Below are 21,648 nucleotides of genomic sequence, written 5' to 3'. Positions count from 1 at the left end.
AATAAAAAAGTATATTTTTTCCAAAATTTATATAAACACTCAATATTTGACTATAGTTCAAAGAATAGCTAAAGTAACCAAGTTTATATACAATCTAATCAAAATAATTTTGAACTTGGTTATTATAGATTCTATTTAAATTTTATATCCTATTTTCATAAATTATTATCTCTCCTACTTATGTTTTTATGTGGTAGGAATGTTTTATGTGGAAGGAACACAAAATTAAGAAAACAATGATGACTATTAAATTTAAAACCCTTTCTTTTCTTTAATATTTACAAGTCAATAAAAACATTTCACAGTTTATAATTTGCATTTATTTCTAAGAAGACAAACAAATCTTTTATGTATCAAATGAACCCGGAGGTCTATATTGAGTTCTACCAGGGCACTTTCTCCCTAAGATCTTGTTTCAGGGGGATGTAGACACCTCTTTTTGCAAGCTTATAAATGAACCAAAAGTTTAGAGTATACTTCTGAATCCCTGATGAATTCTGAATTCTAGACATTGTTATGTCTAACCTTGATATATCCCAATACTAATGCACAGAGAGAAGACATAGACCTCTAGGAGTTAGCTGAAGGTATGATGAATATGCCAGCTTTGTTTATCAAAGTATATAATACAACTTCATGCACTTTGCATACATTTGTGGAACAGGAATATAGGAAAAACAAATTATTCTTGATATTTAAGATACTCTACATTGAAGGTACAGATAAGCATCTTTTCAGCTTATAGTCACCTATTCTACTAAAAATAAAAATATATATTAATAGTTTTTATAGAATTCACAAAAAAAGTTGCATGACCAATTTACAAACTTTTAATGTTTTAAATTATTTTTAGTCTTTACTTGCTATGTTCATTAAACTTTATCTAATGTAAGCCAAAGTCTTATAAATTGTCCAGTGCCAATAGACTACGAAATTAGACATTTTGTCAGATTACTCAATTAATTGTACCAATATGTTTATCATTAGTAATTATTATTAATAAAGTCTTTAATCCATGACAAATGTAAACACACAGATTTGCATGAATTCCAACAACAAAGTCATGATACACACATATTGCATAGAACATACCCCCATACACAAAATCTAAAGCATCAATAAGGAGATATGATGTTTGATGTTTGTGGGTTACTCATAGCAAATCATTTAAAACATAGATAATAACAACTAAGAATGATTTCACATTAGGATATCTTTAAGAAACCTGCTAATTAACTAATATCATAATCTCAATCCTAAGGCATTGTAAATTAGATTTTTTAGGATTTAGGAATCTTTCAAATTTGAAAGTCTAATCAGATTACAATTTAATGAAATGTACTTCAGAATGTCATCATTGTAAATAATATTTATCTACAAGTTTAACTTTAAATTTCTAAGTAAACTGTTTGCAAGAAAAAAAGCAAGACAAAATGAAAGTCCTGCATTTCAGAAGAAAAAGTAAAGTTTCAAACTTAAAAGTTTCTTGAACTCAAGAAAGCAATTTGTTCCTAATGTACTGTTCTTCCAATTGTAATTATAAGGGTTAGAATGAGTTCAATTCTATTTTCTTTATAGAGGTCATTTCTTATTCCTCATTTAAAAATGTATCTGTAATACAAAGCAGTATCTAAATGAAATAATAGTTAGCTGCTAAATATTTGCTACAGTATAACCAGACACTTCTCTGAGTTAAATAGAATGTCAAGTACTTTGTGGAATGATTATTGGAATAAGTCAACATTAGTTTTAACAGCAGGAGTAAAATAAGTCTATCTTATTCTTAATATTTAAACATTTGGAAACATTTTGAATATTTTAATACTAAATTGTAGACTAGAAAAATTTAAAGTATATCTAGCAAAAATTATTTGGATAATGGTAGTAATGCTAAATTGTTGTTAAAATGTACAGCTAATAATAGTTATTTCTTTCATCGTATTATAAACAGCTTTGCGTGGATATAGAATGTACAATTATAAGATTAAAATCAGTTTTTATAGCCCCGAGGTGCCGAAGGCATGGGCTTAAAAAGTGGTTTTAATCTTATGATTGTACATTTTTATATTCGTAGAAAGCTGGATATAATACGATGCTAGACATAGTTTTTTTGTATGGATGAAAAGCGGTTCCTATCCACCGGATTCGAATGAATACAAGAAATAAAATTATACTCTTGATAAAACCTCCTTCTAAATCTACAATAAAACAGATTTTTAGAAAAAAGGAAATGCTTATTACTCACTATAGTTATGATTTTTCCATTACTACCTGTTTCTGTGTGTGCTTGTGTCTTTTGTTTAATACACTTGAAAATAGCTCTGTTCAATACACACTTATATTCATCCTCTTCAAACTGTACTTGTAAGGGCTGTATTTCTTAGTTTCTTATTAAAAATTTAGAACACTATTTTTAGAAGTAGAGTCTCTCATAAAAATTTGGATCATGGCATATTTATTATGATGTAAGAGTTTTGACACGTTGATACATTTTTACCTAAAACAATTAAAATCTTATTCAAAATGAAAGTTTCTTTTGTCAATTAAGCAAAATTTTTCTTCTTAAACCAAAAATTTTAATTAGTTGGACATCCTGTACAATTTTGCTGACAATTGAAGCTTTACAGTTCAAATAAATGTAAATTTGTTTATTTTAAACCATTGTTGTTCTCATTATGAGAGATCTTTTGTTTACCTAATTGATCATAACAAATTTTCTAATTATAAATGTAAACAACAAATTAGGATATACATTAATCATAATTATAATGAATGGTTTTTCAATGTACAGCTGGTTTTCAAATGACCTCATATAAATCTTCTCCACAAGTCAAAAAGAACTAAATTAATTTTTATATGTATTATCAAAAAAACTTTAAAAAAGGACAAGCTCAGCAATGACACAATATTAATAAAGTAGAGAGTGTAAAATTAATTTTTTTTAAATTTTTATGATTGTTTGCTCAAGTGAACAAAAAGAAAGCTTTACTTATATTTAACTTTTGAAATATCTTGTCCACTTCTATGATCCCTCAACAATCCATTGTTATATTTTTAATTAATCCTCTGAGTTATCTTAGGATTTTTTTAGGATTTCTTTCTATTGGACAGGTTCAATCTTGTTAATTTTTTAAACCTCAGGCAATACCTAAAATTATCCAGATTTGTCTTTACTGCTTTCATTTGTAAAAGAAATTAAAATTCTTTTGTGGGTTAAAGTTTAAAAGATTTTAGCCATTAACTTGGCCAAAAGTTTGTTCAATGCAGTATGTGTGTGTTAGAGGATTTCAAAATTCCTTTAAATAGTGGATTTTAGAAGAAGAAAAAATTTAAAAAATTTAATTGTTAAGATCAACGACAAAAAAATGTATTTCATAATGTTAAAATCTAAACCGGAATGAAGAGACCTTTCTCATCTTCAGGATATTAGTTTTAAAATTTCTTTCTAAGATAATACATCTATTTAGCTAGAAGAATTAAAAATTTTAACTTCATAATATTACAAAATACCCAATTATTGGAATAAATATATGTAAAAAAAACATCTTTCCTTTTAATTACATGCTCACTAAGAAAAAAGAAAATTTGGCGGAGGAGTCATTTTTTCTAGGGGTGATTTCTCTTAGTTATTTAGTTATAATAGTCCTAAAAATTTCTAGGACCTATACTGTAAAGAAGATTCCTATTGTTTCAGCTGTTAGTGATATCCTTTTGTAGACAGACACATACAATTACACAGACATCATGTATCATTTATATTTATTTACACATGAGAAACAGCAAGTAATGAAATGTGTAGTATTTCTAAAAGAGCCATGAATTTGCAACACTCTAGATTAGTGGATATATCTGAGTTTTGAAGGAAAATTAGAGAGGAATTAGTTCTGTAGCAACTGTAAAGATATATTTTATTGGTAATAACCTTTAGGAAGATGGGTAGTTTATGGAAGCAGATTTCTTAATTTTTCTTACTTTTGATTTGTTTGCCATAAAATCTTGAAACCTTTTATTTTTGTTCAAGTCAAATAATCATTGCAAAAAAATGTAATGTTTCCTGTAGTTAGTGATAAATATATGACTAACATGATTTTCATTTTATTTCAAAAGAATGAACATTAGATGTATGATTAAAAATTGATTTAGGGCATTTTAATTCTTTCAAAGCCTAAGAGCATTGATTATTTTTGAAATTACCAGTTTCATTAAGCTTATTGGATTATGTAATAAAGACAAGTAATAAATAATTCTATATTTCCCTTCCTTCTCTTCCTTGACACTCTATGCTTTTCAGCGAATAAAGTTTAATGTAGTTGTAATAGAATAGGAAACCACAATTCAAGAATAATTACCTATGTAATAACAACGATAATATACAACATGCTCTTCATTGCAAGTAAACGATTATTAAAAACTTAAATTTATATCTATTATCTAAGATAAAATTTTTGGCCATTATTACAAAAAGGTATTTGATATAATTATTAGAAAATTGAAATGCAGTTTATGTAAATTTACTAAATAAAATTAACCCAGTAGGAGTACCATAAAGTACCAACGGTTTCTTTTTGCGTTATAACGTCTCTCATTTTTTTAGTACAAGATTAAGAGTAAAAGGGTCTTTGAAAACCAACCAATAACGCCGGGAATATTACCACAGCCAAGTCGCTACAAAAGAGCAGAATGCAATTTGCTTGCAGACACAAAAGGTCCCTAACATGTAGTTGTCTGGTTATATATCTTTATTATAGATTTATTGTACAAGAGCACAGCGTTTATTATTTCTAGACAATGTTTACAATATTTATGTTCTAGAAGGAATTTACTGGAAAATTGTAATATACTTTTTTAAAAGCGAAGCTTTTCTATAATTAGGGTCGGTCCGTCCGTCCGTACGTCCGTCCGTCCGTACGTCCGTCCGTCCGTCCGAGATAGATAGCTTTTATTCGTTAATTTAGGCATGTTAGAATTGTCCTATCGATTTCAAACTTTGCATGATGATTCCTGTAGTAGTTGGGTACGATTTAGAAAGCGTAGCAACTCTATAATCATTACCAGAATGTCCGTACGTCCATTTTAAACATGTTGATTTTTCTACTTTTTTAACAACAAATTTTCAAGTGTTTTAATTATCCGTTTAATCTGATTTTTGGTATATTGATTCCTGGGACAACAAAGAACAATATTATAAGCGAAGCAACTCTATAATCAAGTCCAAAAATGTAAGTATGTCCATAAACATTATCCTGTTTTTAAGCAGTTTTTCAACAAATTTACCTACAATTTTGATTCGACATTTATACATTTATGTTCCGATTTTTCAGTTCAGATACTATACAAGTGTTAATGTCCGTTTGTCCTACCGTTTCAGTGCTTCGCTTTTATGGATGTTGTCATCCTTGTTTTTTCTCAAATTGCCATTGTATGAAAACATGTTTCCTAAATTAGAAGCAATGACTTAAAAATACTTATGGTAAGATATAAATGCCATTGTCGTCGGGGAGGTAAGTAAAGGGTTCGAATCTAGACCAAAACCGCATCTCAACTCTTGATGACTTACTACTGCTGTATCAGATGCTTCACATTAGTAAGAAAGGCTTGAGGAAAACAGTTACATCTTAAAACCAAGCAGACTTCCAGACAAGGGTCGTATAATCAAAGGGGTTGGTTGACTGCAATAGTTGAGACCATAGCTTGGGAATTAAATAATGTCTGAACCTACGTTGATGACATCCGTCCCCAGAGATATGAATCAGAGCACGGCAGCCACGCGTCAACTGCCTCTATGCCTTAATATTAACCTGTTACAATTTTATAATCAGCTGGAAGTTTTAAACTGACATACATATGGCAATCAAACTTTTCATAAAAAAGAATAAGGCATCCGAACGGGTTTTTATTTGAGTCTTAGTCGCGGCTTGTATTATTTACTCCAATTTAGTTTGTAACTACTATTCTAACCTATGTTAGATTGATATTGCTGCGTTACTTATATGTAGTATTATAGAATAGTATTTATTAAAAAGTAAAGGCTCCCTTAGCTGCAATATTTGGTGGAAAACATTGAATGCGGCAAAAACATAAAAAAAATAACAAAAGGTGTTCTTTCCAAATAAATATTATTTTTTTGTATTATTTTATTGTAAAACATATTCAAAATTGCCTTCCTTTACTAGAAATTTCAAATTTCTATCCTAATAAGCTGTCAATATCCAAAATAAAATTTTGTTTCGGACTATCTTCTATAGCAGCCGATAAAATCATAGACAGATTGAAATACCGACAGGTATTCTGATATATAAAGTAGTAAGTTTTTTGTCTGTAACGAACGAACTCGCTAACCGCTCAACCGATTTGGTTATCCTTTACAGGGAATCTTCTTATAGTTCCTGAGATGGTTTTAGCCTATTTTTTATAATAAGTCTGTAGATTTGTTAAATAAATAGAAAAGGTAATTTTGACTAAGTTTGATAAATGATATTATGTAAAAAAAAACAAAATGAAAGTGAATAAAAAACTAACATTTGGTAGAAACACCCTCTGTATAAAATAAATAAATGTAATAATAGAATTTGTGCAATTATTAAAGCAAAAACTATTCAATAAAGTGATCAACATAAAAAAATATTAATATAAGAACAACTAGTATCAACAAATCAACATTTTTGTAACTGAGAATATTTTGGGGGTTGTTTTTTATGAGTGGGGTTGTCTTACTCTCCATGACAAGAGCTTAACTACCACAGGACCAGTAGCTATATTCCCTGAAGAATACAGCCCAATCGGTTCTGCGGTTACCGAGATCTTTAGCTTCAGACGGACAGGCATCGTGTGACTTTATATTATAGATTGATTGGCTGTTTTAAACTAGCAGTGTTTAATAACAATAATTATGATCTTTAGAGGTTGTTATGTTTGTCGTCATTAAAGATGAAAATCAATTTACTGTCCATTGTCTTATCCCTGAAGATTCCTGAGTTTTCATGTTAGATTGTTATTTTTTAACCCCATTACTCTGTCACAAATGTCAATATCAATCAAAAACTAAGGAAAAATTGAAAAAAAAACAAGATGAGTCAAATATAGTTTACTCCTCTTTTTTCATTTTTAATTTTGTTCTATTTTTAAATTCTATATGTAAGGTCAGGTATATAAATGGATAAGATTATTGTCGATAAATTGATGTTCATCCCCAATGATAATACACAAAAATAACCCTTCTGTAGATTAAAATTAGTGGTTGAAACGTTCGAACACTAAATTAACCAACCAATTAAAATTTACTAAAGTCCCCAAAGTTGCTAAGCCAACGAATTTGGATACGTTATTATAAAACTTTGGGGACTTGTGTATTAAACATCCCATTGTCCCCTCTCTCTCTGATGTGAGAGTTCGGCTTAGTTGTATTTATTTTTGGCGAGAAAAAAACTTTGAAATAAAAAATCTACGAAATTAATTAATAAATTTTTCAGTGTTGATGTAATGGGACTGCCATTGGACAAGGCAAAGCAGTGGTCAGATTTGAAAGATATGCGACCCAGGCTGACATTTGATACGGGACAGCCCAATACTGGCCTCAAAATTGATACGGTTAATATAAAGGTAAGGATAAACGTTGTTTAGCTAGTATAATTCTTATGTTTCCCTTATTACACAAATTAATAGGGTTAATAGTTTACTACTTTATGAATTTGAAGGAAAGGGGAGAGAAGAATAATAGCATAAAACCATCCGGAAAACTATATCGGGAAGCTTAGTATTGTTATTGAAGGTTTAAGGCTATAAACAGAGGGTTACACACCCGCCCCACACCCAAACACCAAAAAGAGATGTCCAATGACATTAAAAAGTGTAGGAAAGGAAGTGAAAAAAAGAAAATTATTAAATAAAACTTTTTTCCTTTTATATTTTATGAAGCTCATTAGTCAACTAATTAACACAAAATAATTATTTGTTGTGCGATTCCTTCCACATATTATTACTTCCGCATAGTGTCCAATATTTACAACATGAAACCATAGAAAATGAATAATAGAGCAATAATATAAATCCCCAATGATGATACATAAAATCACCCTTTTATAGAATAAAATCAGTTTTGAAAACGTTCGAACACTCAGCTGAATTAACCAACCAATAAAAATTATTCAGCCAACGAATAGGAAAACGTTATTATAAAACTTTGGGGACTATTGTATAAAAAGCCCACTGTCCCCATATCTCTCTGATAGTCGGGGGTTTATAGTGATAAGTTTATAGCAATAAGGAAAAAAACTGTTCAAGTGTTAGTTTGCGCTCTAAAGATTTGTTAATGTGAAACACTCGAGAAAAAATTGCACACCTAATTATTTTCTGATAAAACCAACAAAAACTTTGCTATCAGTCAACAATACACTTTAGTAATATACTAGTGGCCCCGTCCCTATCATCTAGGGGCTCTATATTCGAATGGATATAGAAGGGCAGAAAAATAGCATAAAACCATACTTAGACTTATCTATAAAAATAAAATAGCATAAAACCATCTCTGGACCTATAAAAAGACTCACTGTAAAGGAGAACCATATCTGTTAAGCAGATAGCGAGATCCTTCGCTACAGACAAAAAAAGCTTACTGCTTTATACAATAGGATATATAAAACTCTGTACAGAATTTTCTAGACATAACATTTCATTGATTAATGATAACTTTTTTTAAAAATTAGGAAATAACCTAATTAACATTATGTAGACCTTCTCTAAAATTAGGAACTTAACAATTGGGCGAAACGCGAGTTCTTAACAGACTTACAAAAATAAAACTTACTACTCTATTTTTGTTATGAATGACATTTAATTTCATCGTTTTCTTGATATGGAAACAGTTTTATAGAAAAGATATCATAAAAAGAAAACGAAGTAGCGGGTTTCGTCGTATATTCACAGTAGCTCTTGATAGGTTATTTTAGGTTAGGTTGGGTAAAATAAATGTTAGATATCTACTTAAGAAATTGGCTCCTCAGAGTCTAGAAATGGTATAAAAGCTACTGTGAAAAAACGACGAATTCCGCTACATTTTCTTTCCATGATCTGTAAGATCACATAAAAAGTAAATTAACAGGATAAATTTGACAACATTATGGAAATAAACTAATGCAGGAGCCTAAAATAGATAAAGTCTAACGTTATATCATTAACAATATAATAAAAAACAAAGGGGTAAATATAAAATATCCTCCGATGTAAATTTACTTCCGTATTTTATCAAAACCGCCAAAAGTCACAATTACAATGAACATGTGGGTAAGTAAAGTAAAGGAGCAGTTTATGCCAGAGATAGACCACGGGCTGTTTATTACATTAGTCTCCAAAAATTTTACAATTAAGTTTTCTTATTCGTTGGCTTAACAACTTTAGGGACTTTAACTGAAAATTGTTTGATTGGTTTATTAAGGTGAGTGTTCAAAAGTTACAACCACTAAAGTGAAGTGAATTCACGATGTTTAAGTTTTTATTAAGTTTTGATTAATATTAGTATATTTAATATTCTTAAATATTAAGATGTAACTTTTTATATTAATACTTTTTATATTACTGTCATATAACAACTGTCTTTATTTATCTATTCAACGTATTACCTATTTATATATCCAAAATGTTTTACTATCTATCTATTTACTTACAATCTTTCTGTCTACTTTTTTCTATCTATACATTTATATTATATATGTATAGCTATCTGTATATCTATTTACCCTAGGATGCTGGCAGCTATCGATGTCGAGTTGACTACAGAAATTCTCCCTCCAAGAATTATAAGATCATCCTTCACATTCTAGGTAAAAAATATAATAAAGCCATAACCCTGCGGGACCTCTCATTTCCAAAGTGTACTAATAATTAATAAATAATTCATAAAATAAGCAGCTCATTGCCAAACTTTTTTAATTTGAGGAAATACAAAAAAATGTTAGTCGCGGTCATACGCAATAATGGAAGGGTGACGCAAATTTCACAGTTTTCGCGATTTGATTTACTTACTTTCTCTATAAAACAAAGGCGATGCTTGCAAGATTATCTAATTCGCTATGATATAAAAATTAAGTTTTCCCAAATCGCGAAAACTGATATCTGAAATTTGCGTCAATATTGCGGATGACCGAGTAAGATTTCGAGAAACGGTATTTTATTACTGTCCATCTTGAATTTAAGAACCTTACAAGCTCACACCTCCTTTACAATAAATTTTGAAACTGCAGTGTAATGTCAGCAAAAGTCATCATTAAAAAGCAAAAATGTATTTGAATTTTAGCAAAACTTTCTAAATGGCTAAAAGGCTATTTTTCGAGGAGGTGATGGGTTCAAAACTTAAAAAGAAAGGTCGGGTAATCTAAGAATATCATGCACTTGGTTCTCTCCAGGTGACCTAAATAGGCTTTAATATTGGATCTTTTCCATGACTTCACAAATTTTTTAAAAGTACATTAAGTTAATGTGGTTGTTAAATTGCTCTCTTAGGAACTTTTTTTAAATTTCAAAATCACACTCCCTTCGACCGCCCGCGGCTAGGCAGGCTTGGGGGCCGAGCGCAGCTGAAGGCAGGCCAAGGTGCCGAGCGCTGCGGCTATGAACATTATTTTTTCGGGATTAACAGGATTATACCAAATTGTTCAGCTGATGATAATTTAGCTGTTTCAAAAGAACCTTTTGTGAGCACGCTGCTACGACAGCAAAATCAGCACTGTCACTTTTAGATTTTTTAACTTCTGCAAAACTTTAACTATATTATACTAACTAACTTTTAGTTGGGCTTTTTAAAAAAAGGATGATAACATTAAATTGTTCAACAGTAATATTTATCTGTATTGTATTGTAATGTATAAGATTTTCAAAACTTACCATCTAACTTATAAAGTAGTTCTGTGTAAGTCCGATAAGGTCTGGTAAATCTGAACGATCAATAATTTTCAGGGAAGCTTAGTATTTGCCGACGGCAGGTTACAGGCTATTTGAAAGGCATGTAACTTGAACCCAACTACCAACCATCTAGAGAAATTACTTTAGAAGAATGTTATCCTTTTTTCAAACAAAAAACCTGAAACAAAATCAAACAGTTTAGAGTGGTTCTTTCTTTTTAGGGGCATAGCCCTTCAAGACTAGGTACAAAGCTAATGTTTTTTTAAAGGATTAAAAATGTTTAATATTGTTAAAGCGTTCCATGGCGAGATCACAAGAGAATATTACTTTTTTATTTCTTCAATATTATAAAGGGAAAAGAAGGTTGCGGGTAAAATCCGTAAAAGTGTGTGTTTTAAGGCTTAAAAATAGTAGTAGAACGATAATATTCACTAAATATGTGTATTTCTTATTGAAAAGAACTATAGACCACAATTTTTTTTTAAGTGAACATAAATTTTTATCGTTTTACTACTGTTTTTAACTTGAAACACACAACCTTTACGGATTTTACCCGCAACCTACCTTTCCCTTTATAAAAGTCGCTCTAAAAATCAGCATGTAATGTCTTAAAACTGAGGGAGATGAGAGAAAAGGGGGGAAAGGAAACCCCTAAAAAAAAATGGATAATCCCTCATTTTTATGACGTCAATGAAAGGGTTGGTTGTTTATTGGGCGAATGGACGCTTTTTACCGAAATTAAGACGCAAAGTTTATTTCAAGGTGCGGGGAAAAAGTCTCAAACCCGAAGTGACACCAGCCCCTTAAAGGTCATAATTTCAAGATTGATTTAGTCTTTAACTGTATCAATCCCTTTAACTCTGTAAAGTAGGAAATGCTTTGATTTCTAGGGAATTAGTTCTAAAGACAATTCTTCATATGATTATCACAATATAAAATTCAAAACAAATTCCCGCCCTTTTTCAATAATTTGCAGCAAAACCACAGCTGCGTGGCATATTTTTTGGAAAACTGCAATAAGGACTGAAAATGTAAAGCTGTGTATTTGTCTTAAATCTTAAAATATAAAGTAGTAAATGTTTTTTGTCTTGAGCTTAAGATCTCAAAAACTACTTAAATGATAGAGTTCCTCTTTTTAGAGAAGCTTCTTATAGGTTTTAGGATATTTTGTTTTTAGTTTTAAGCCTTAGGATTGTTATAGCCCATTTTATAAAAACTTCTTTTCTTTTTTATATAAAGTCCCTAGATGCTAGAGGAGCATCCGCTTTTTTAAAATAAAATATAATTAATCTGTGATACTAAATATGTATAACTTTAGAACTAGCCTCTAAAGTTAACATTATAATGTCATTATTGCAGAATTGGTTAAAATTGTGGTTTGTTTCTTCGATGTAAAATAAAAAATATAGCAACTTATTTAGGCATAAGTCGTCCTGGCCACTTATAATCTCATTAGAATACGAATAATGCTGTTTTAACATATTTGTTACAATTATAGTTGTGGTAATTCAAATTTATTAAAATCCCTCATACAGGATAAATGCTATGCTTTCTTAAAACAAAAAATCTTGCTACTTAATATTTTAGGATATTTTGTAGAATTTTCATTTCAGCGAACTAACTCCAAAAATTTGAGTTTTGTGAAAAATTTGAAAGGTTAAGGTTGGAAGTTAGGTTTGGAATATAATATGATTATTGCAGCTTTTAGCTTTTAAAAAAAACTTTTTTCATATCCCCTACATTTGACAAACTAACTTTTTTTTAAAAAAATTTCAGAAATTTAGAAGAAAGTATTTTAAACATAAAAATATAGAACAAAAAAGACACAGATTAAAAGAAAGACCTAAAAACTCAAAATTTAATTTAAAATAGTTATATTGTATCATATTATAGACAGCTTTCCGAGGATATTTAAATGAAAAATAATAAGATAAAAGCCAGTTTTAATATCTGCGAGGTGCCGAAGTCCCGGGATTACAAAACTGGTATTAATTTTATGATTTTTATTTTAATATTTGTGGAAAACTGTCTATAATGATATTGGTTTTTCTTTATTGGTTCTTATCCAGCAGATATTAATTGATTTCAAAGCTAAACGGAAAAATCTTTTACAAATGAATGACATTTAACATTATTGGTATTCTATAATTAGTCAATATTCTTATGTAACTTTAAAAGTAATAATAAAAATTGTATATTGATATTCTAAAAATGTTTTAAGATCACAGCTTTATTAAAAAATTAGATTTTTTAAACGGTTTTTTAAAAATGGTTTTACCAAAAAATTCCCTATTTCAGTTCCCCCCGAAGACCCAACAATTCTGGATGCTCAGGGCAGACAAGTTGGATTGAAGATTGGACCTTACAGGATTGGGGACAATATCTTTCTGAGGTGTTCAGTACAAGGAGGTGGGTACCTATAAATATAGTTAGATAGATACATCGGATTTGTACCTCAATGTGCTTAGAGTATCCCGGAAGAGTTATTGCACCACCACATGCATTGGCCTTACATGGGATAGGCATGAATACTCCCTCTCCCCTCATCTTATTTTCAATTTAATTTTAAATGAAGTATTTCTGTGCTCGCTAAAACTTTGAGGAAAAGCACCGATAAATGATGTTGAATACAGTGATTTTAATTATGTATAGTAAGCTATAAAAATTGGAAAGAATTTTAATGAATATAATAGATTTCAAATCTGCATAAAATTTTAAGGAATTTTTATAAAATTCGTTTTTTGTATAATTCTTTATCTATAAGCGCAAATACAAATTAAGTTAAATAATTTTGACATCTCTGATTGGTGGATTGAAAACTATCTGCGCCCTGATTGGAGAAGCTTAAGTGACGTACATCATTCAACCAATTAGAGCGCAGGTAGTTTCCAATCCACCTATCCTATTGGTCAAAATTTATTAACTTAAATTGGATTTGCGCTTTTAGATAATGAATTATATAAAAAACGCATTTTATAAAAAATCCTTAAAATTTTATGCAGATTTCAAATCTATTATATTCATTAAATTTCTTTCCAATTTTTATAGCTTAATGTATAGGGATGTAAGGAATGCTATTATTATGAGCTTAACTTTCTGTTATTAGGTTCATAACTAAACATCTAAACCTAAGTATGTGAGGGGGGGGGGGGATAAATGGTTGTTTACGCCCACCAAAAATTTTGTAAATATGTAAAACTAGATATTAAGATAGATAGATAAAGATATAAATAGAAAGATAAATCAAAATGGATATACTGGTATTAGTTGACTGCGTAGCAATAAATAAATAATTTAATTAAACCCAAAAGAAGTTTATTAATATTTATTGATTTACAATAAATTTTCTTTTATATTTTATTCCCAGTAGCATATCGCCATAAAATTTATTGACTTTGTTTATTTTATATATGTAGTGTTCTAAATTAAAAGTTTATTATTGAGTTTACTATTTATGAAATTAATGTGCATGCTAAAGATAAAGCAATAAACTTTGCCTAACATTTATAAAGACAAACTTCTTCAATATATTTATGACTATTTTGTGGCCTTTTTAGCTTTATAATCTATAATCTCCAAATAATATAAGTTCGAGACATATTAGTTTTTTTCCACACCATCAAAAAAAATTTGCCAAATTACATGTTTTAAAATCTTAATGTTAAAATTGAATTGTCATTAAATTTTTTCTCTCAAAATGTAGCGTATGATGTAAAATTAAATTAATTATGTTGTGTATTACCGCTTGCCTAGCCAATAAATATATCAGGGGAACCATAGATTTTGCTATGTAAAGGCAAGTAAACTAGATTACACAAAACATCCAATTCAGTAACATGATACTTTTAAATCTCTGTTTTTCTTTAATTTTCTTTAATTTTGGACCAAAGACAAATTTAAGGACTATCAGAAAATCAGAAGTACAGAGCCTCCTGAATTATTGTATGCTACTACATTTAAGTTCTAGTTTCTGTTTGTTACCATGGTAAAGTCATTTCGTCCCCTTTTATGTATACCAAATTTATTTATGTAATTAAAACACAAAATTGAGGTCATGGCAACAAATTTGTTGAAAGGTTGATATTCAACATATTTTGACTGTTCAGCCAATTTGTATTTGTGTTTAAGTGAAGCTTTTCTTTTCAATATTTCAGATTAGAAAAGTAAACTGTCGGACATACAAAAATTAAAATTTATAGAATCACAATATTATAGAAGCCTAAAAATAATGCTTGAATACGAGATGCTTAAGAAGGGCATTTTCCATTTTTAAGTCTTGATTTTAGAGATGCTTTACTCTTAACATTGTTTCTAACTATCCTAGGAGTAACCGTTAACATCAGAAATTAAGATAGTATAATTCATATAATGAAAAAAAAGCTGAAATAGTAATGCGCTTGAAATAAATGTACAGTTGTGAATAATCTTGTCAAGTAAATATAATTATTTTCACATGGTACACTGTGCTGTGAAGATAGGAAAAGAAAATAATTAGCATCTATTGTACTGATATCTTTTGGTGATACAGAATTAGATATAAACCAAAATTAATTGAGTATTTGTTCAACAGAAATGACAATGTATCTTTTTTTCTTGTATAAAAAGTATTCACTTCCTACTTAGTAAGCTTTGAATATATAACTAAAAGAAAATTAAACAAAATTTGGGGGGAAGAAGAAAATTTTTTTCTTGGAGCGATTTCTCTTAGGAGGATAAAGAACCAAAGGTATCCTCCTCCAAAATAGTTATAACCTTTTCTGGAACTACGAAAAGCTTCAGTGTTAAATAGAACCCTATCGGTTTAGTGGTTAGCGATATCATTTGCTACATACACACACACAATGAGATAGATAGACATCGTGGTACTTTTATACGAGAACTTATTTCATTAAAAAGAATATACTGTACATTTTAAAGTGAACGTGGTATAATTACATAAATCAGTAGCAGAAGAATAGAAAAAGCAAAGATATAAAAAGTTAAAGATTTTTATTCTTCTAAATTTATTTAAAACAAATTATATAACAATACATTAAGTGTAATACAAGTGTTTATAAATTGTGTGCACCTACATATAATATATTTTTAATAATATTGCCTATTAGTCGCATAGTATCCCCCATTAGCTAATTTGTTAAAAGTATGGCTTAATTGTTAGATTACAATACTGTTAGAATTTTTGTTTTAGCAAGTTCTTGGACTGGTTATTTTTAGGTTATCAATTAAGGAACAAAATAAGGAAATTTCAATTTTCCATTGATAATTTGTTCTAAGAACAAATTTCTGAAACAGTATTCTCAATATTATAATATTGAAAATAGTTTTAGCTTGTAATTACAAAGCTAATTATAAACATTATTTTAGTTATTAATTCTAAAAATATTGATGAAAAATATGCAAATATTTTGTAAAGTAGCTTTGTAAAGTATAAACCTCAGCTTAAGTAAGTAATTCCACTGCATGTTAAAAGTAATTTAGACTTCTTTATTTTCAAAAATAAAAAGTTAAACATTTTATACCAAGGTTTTATAGTATAATAGGTTATGAACTCATATAGTCATTGAGTTATTTATTCATTATTTGATAGCCAAAAATAAACTCACATAATTTTTTTTGCAATTTAATAAAAGATATGATATAATCACTTAAAAATTTAGTTTAAATATCTATTTCTAATTTATATCTGATAAGGGCTACAATTAAAGCTAGCTCTAGAGGCTTTGTCCTAATGGGATGAATGTAAATAGCATACAACCTGAATGAAGATCTGGATAGGTGCTCTGGATTATAATTAGACACACACTTAGAAAGACAACTAAATAATATTTTAATATGGTGTTTATTCAGCGAAAATAATATCTTCAAAATAAATAATAAGGGAACTAAAACCATTATCTAAAAATCAAAAATATTTAGATTATTCTATCTGTGAAGAAAGTTTGTTCTTGTTTTCTGTGTATTACCTACTTAGTATTGTACCTGAAATACAAACAAACACAAATACTATTCATCAACCCACAAATCCATGTTCTGGAAGTATATATCTGGATTTATAGATTCCTTTGATTCCTCTGCACTCTGTACTGGGGCCACACAAACCCTCCTCTTGTTCTAAAGCTATCAAACTTATTTGACATGCCCTTGGATGCCTGCATTGCAAGCTCACAAAGTCAAGGGTGTCAGATTATTGAAAATGTTTGAAAGAGTGTTTTGTTAAATCAAAGCCGTAAGTTTCAAGATCATGTCAATAATGGTATATTTGAATACAAGAAATGTTATAAAATTAATATTAGCACAGTAATGTTTCACTTCTTTCAGTGCCATAATTTCCTGAATGACCCATGAATATTCTGGGTATTCAATAAGTCACCATAAAAAGCATTATATTACCAAAATTATGAAATACTATGGCAACCATGATTCAATCACAGCTAAATTCTGACACCCCTGATTCATACAGCACAGCAACTTCATACAAAGCGTCAAAAGTAATTTGAATCAAAAAAGTTTTAACATAAATCATTATCAAAACTTTTCTTATCTTGTAATGCAGTGTTTTGAAGAGTTAGTACTCTTTTATTGTACATAATGTATATAAATATACACAGAAATAAATCTTGGAATTTGTTTTGCTCTAAAATACACACATATTACTTAGATATAATTTTATTAATAAGTTTTTAAGAAAAATTATGATCAAGAGTGATATAGTAAAATGGACAATTAAACAACAAATAATTAAATAAAATTAACAATTAAACATATTCTTAAATAAAAGGGCAGGAGGTACTTCTTGAAGTACTGGGGGATATTGACGTCCCTCCCCTTACCAGTCACCCTTCCTTCCAGGGATATGAAAGGTTTGCGTAGGACTAACTATCCTACCTGTAAAAATTCCAACAGTTACAGAAACCACCCACAAAACCTCAAACACTTATGGCTTTAACACAGCCAGAGGTGTGCATGAAACAAGAACTGTTGGAACTGATGCTCAGTTTACTGAGAATATGAAAGATGATGGTGAAATCCGAAAGGAAGCTATCAACTTGATGACAGGACCAATAAGTTCTAAGCAAAGCTGTAAGATAGGAACCTGGAATGTTAGAACAATGTATGAGTCAACTAAAACAGCCCAAGTAGTTAAAGAAATGACAAGTTACAATATCGGAATACTTGGAATTGCAGAATGTAGATGGACAGGACAAGGACAAACCACAACCAAAGATGGCCACCTAATACTTTATTCTGGTCATGAAAGTCAACATATGTATGGGGTTGCTATAATTATTCAAAAACGACATGTCAATTCACTAATAGACTGGAAACCTATATCAGACAGAATAATTAAGGCTAGATTCCAATCAAGGCACTGCAAGTTGACCCTTATCCAATGCTATGCCCCAACAAATGACAAAAGTGAAGAAGTAAAACAAGAGTTTTATGATCAACTGCAATCAATCAGAAACTCAGTACCCAAACATGACATGTGTCTAGTTCTTGGAGATATGAATGCTAAAGTAGGAACTGACAGGACTGGAGTGGAAAATGCAATGGGACACTTTGGCATAGGTACAAGAAATGAAAATGGAGAACTTTTACTTGAATTCTGTTTAAATAATGATATGGTCGTAGGAGGTACATTATTCCAACACAAAAACATTCACAAATATACCTGGACAACACCTGATGGACAAACATGACAAGAAACATGATTGACCATATTATGATCAATAGAAAATGGGTCAAGTCAATGCAAGATTGTAGGAGCTATAGAGGAGCCGACATATTCAGTGACCATGAACTAGTTGTCAGTAAGATTAAATTAAAGCTGAAGCGTACTGGCCATGATAAAAAGAGTGAGATTGGTAGACAATATGATTCTTCAAGATTAAAGGACCCAGTGATAAAGAATGAATTTGTCTTAAAACTCAGAAATAGATTTCAAGTCTTAGAGGACCTAAGTGACGAGACTGAGATCACATGGACTTCAATTAAAGAAAACTTTCAATCTACTGCTAAGGAAATCCTAGGACACAAGAAACCAGAGAAAAAGGACTGGATCTCTGAAGAAACATGGAACAAAATAGAAGAGAGAAAGAAGCTTAAAAACAAAATTCATAATGCTCAACATTTGGCTGACATGGGCAATTTAAGAGCTGAATATACTGCTAAAGACAAAGAAGTCAAAAAGCGCACAAGGAAAGACAAAAGAGATTACATTGACAATATGGCTGAAAAGGCCTAGAGGGCAGCTGACTTCGGTAACATGAAAACAGTATACAACATAACCAAGCAATTAAGTGGCAAATATAACAAAAAGAGTGGTGAAACTATCAAGGCTAAAGATGGTAAATTACTCACTACAGAAAAAGAAGTTGCTGAAAGGTGGAAATCGCATTTTGAAGAAGTGTTGAACAGACCTGAACCTGAAATTACTGCTGAACCAGAACCAGGACATGAAATAGACATAGACACAAGACCACCAACTATTCAAGAAGTTAAAGCTGCTATACATAGTCTAAAGAATGACAAAGCACCTGGACCTGACTTGATAACTGCCGAAATGCTTAAGGCAGACATAGATCTTTCTGCTAGGACTCTGACTGATCTCTTTGATAAAATTTGGAGACAAGAAAAGATACCAACTGACTGGTCTAAAGGTATTATCATAAAACTACCTAAGAAGGGAGATTTGAACAATTGTGATAGTTGGAGAGGAATTATGCTGCTTTCTATCCCAAGCAAGGTCCTATGTAAAGTTATTTTAAACAGAATTGATGAGAAAATTGACAATAAACTAAGAGAAGAACAAGCTGGATTCCGTGCTGGAAGAGGCTGTGTTGACCAAATTTTCACCCTTAGGACAGTTATTGAACAATGTGTTGAATTTAACAAGCCACTCCATGTAAATTTTGTTGATTTATCTAAGGCCTTTGACTCCATACACAGACAAACACTCTGGAAAATACTAAGAAGTTATGGTATACCTGAAAAGATGATAATTATGATAACTAAATTTTATGACAACTTCCAAGCCTGTGTTTCAGTTGGAAACAATAAGACATCTGATTTCTTTAAAATAAGCACTGGAGTTAGACAGGGATGCATTTTATCACCTATTCTATTTATATTGGTCATTGACTGGGTGATGAAGAAAACCACAGAGGACAAAAAACGTGGTCTCCAGCTGGGCATACTAGGACACCTAGAAGATCTGGACTTTGCTGATGACCTGGCACTGATTTCAGAAACAATTAAACATCTACAAGCTAAGACAGATAGACTAGTCAAATACGCAGGACAAGTCGGGCTCTTTGTTAATGTCAAGAAGACTGAAATTATGAATATACCTACAAACCCTGATCAAACTATAACAATAAATGGTGAACAATTGAAACAAAGCAACAAATTCACCTATTTGGGGAGTGTTATCAGCAGTGAAAATGGCTCAAAAGCTGATGTTAAAACCAGGATTGATAAGGCTAGGGTTGCTTTCAACAGTCTACACAACGTTTGGAATTCAAAGAAACTTGCTCTGAAAACAAAAATCAGACTTTACAACAGTTCTTCTTTATGGAGCTGAATGCTGGAGAACTGTGAAAACTGAATCAAATCAACTTAATGCATTTCACAATAGCTGCCTAAGAAGAATTTGCAAGATATTCTGGCCAAACAAAATATCAAACATTGAGCTGTATGCTAAGACCAAGTGCAATAGTATTGAAGCAGAAGTGAAATTTAAAAGACTAAGGTGGCTAGGACATGTGCTTAGAATGGAACAAAATAGGTTTCCAAAAAAGTGCTTAAAATGGAACCCCACCACTGGTAAACGTAAACGGGGACAACCAAAAATGACCTGGCGTCGGAGCACTGAAAAGGACCTCTTTAATTTGGAATTAACATGGGGAGAAGCTGAAGCACTTGCCAAAAAAAGGAATTCATGGAGGAGCAGGGTGGCCGTATTCTCTGGACTCCACAGTCCAAAAGAGAGACGCGCCTGAACTGAATATTCTTAAAACATTACATCTTAATGACAATACTGTTTCATTTGAAAAGAAAGAAGAATATAAACAAGTAAACAGAAATACCTAATCTTTCATAAGAGTTATAATTAGAAATGGTAAAAGTTAACAACTAATAATAAGTAAAACAATAATAATAAATAAAGTTATGATAATGAAGATTGCTGAGGTAGAATGATGAATTTGGATTGTTTTCCATCAAGTCAGCTTTATTAAGGTAATGGAATAGATAACAAATCTTTAGATCAGTTTAGATATAAAATAGAAATATATCATAATAAATGCTTCACTGCAATTATTCTTAAGAGTCAAAAGTTGTATTTTATAGAAAAGAAATTTCGTTTGCATCTAATGTTAAAATATAGAAGAACATTTTACAACATAGTGTCTAAAAATTTGTATTGCAAAAGCACCCTGAACAATTACTCTCAAAGCAACTTTAATCAAATGTTGTTATCTATTAATACTTTAAGATTTTTTAACTCTTTTATTTCCTGGTACCTTTTATTTTATGTAGCTTTATTGTAAGACCAATTTTCCAACATGTTATTGTATTATTTGGACAGCTTGAGCTGCTGCAGAAAATGCACTTTAATTATACACAATAGAAATTAAGTGAACAGGTCTTGTGTAAAATTTACTGGAAAAAAATAATTCATTTTTTTTGTCAAAAAGTAAAAAAGTTGATTTTTTCGAAATGAGGCCACTACAGAAGCAAAGTAGATTTAATTTT

General features: G+C 30.2%; 1 protein-coding gene across 1 annotated transcript in view; it reads left to right on the top strand.

Moving 5' to 3' along the window:
• Positions 1-21,648, top strand: part of LOC145331793 (neural cell adhesion molecule 1-like) — a 200,062-nt gene that overhangs the window by 27,948 nt on the left and 150,466 nt on the right. Inside the window, exons 5-7 of the mRNA XM_080176634.1 lie at positions 7,470-7,599; positions 9,737-9,815; positions 13,192-13,302. Of these exons, the coding sequence (XP_080032760.1) occupies positions 7,470-7,599; positions 9,737-9,815; positions 13,192-13,302 (320 nt within the window). The remainder of the gene's footprint in view (positions 1-7,469; positions 7,600-9,736; positions 9,816-13,191; positions 13,303-21,648) is intronic.

Source organism: Acartia tonsa, chromosome 11 (assembly GCF_053477335.1).
Source record: "Acartia tonsa isolate MP-2025a chromosome 11, ASM5347733v1, whole genome shotgun sequence".
In the NCBI taxonomy this organism is placed as follows: Eukaryota; Metazoa; Arthropoda; class Copepoda; order Calanoida; family Acartiidae; genus Acartia; species Acartia tonsa.
Note: the sequence above shows the minus strand (reverse complement) of the source record. Positions and strands in the feature narration are given on the sequence as shown.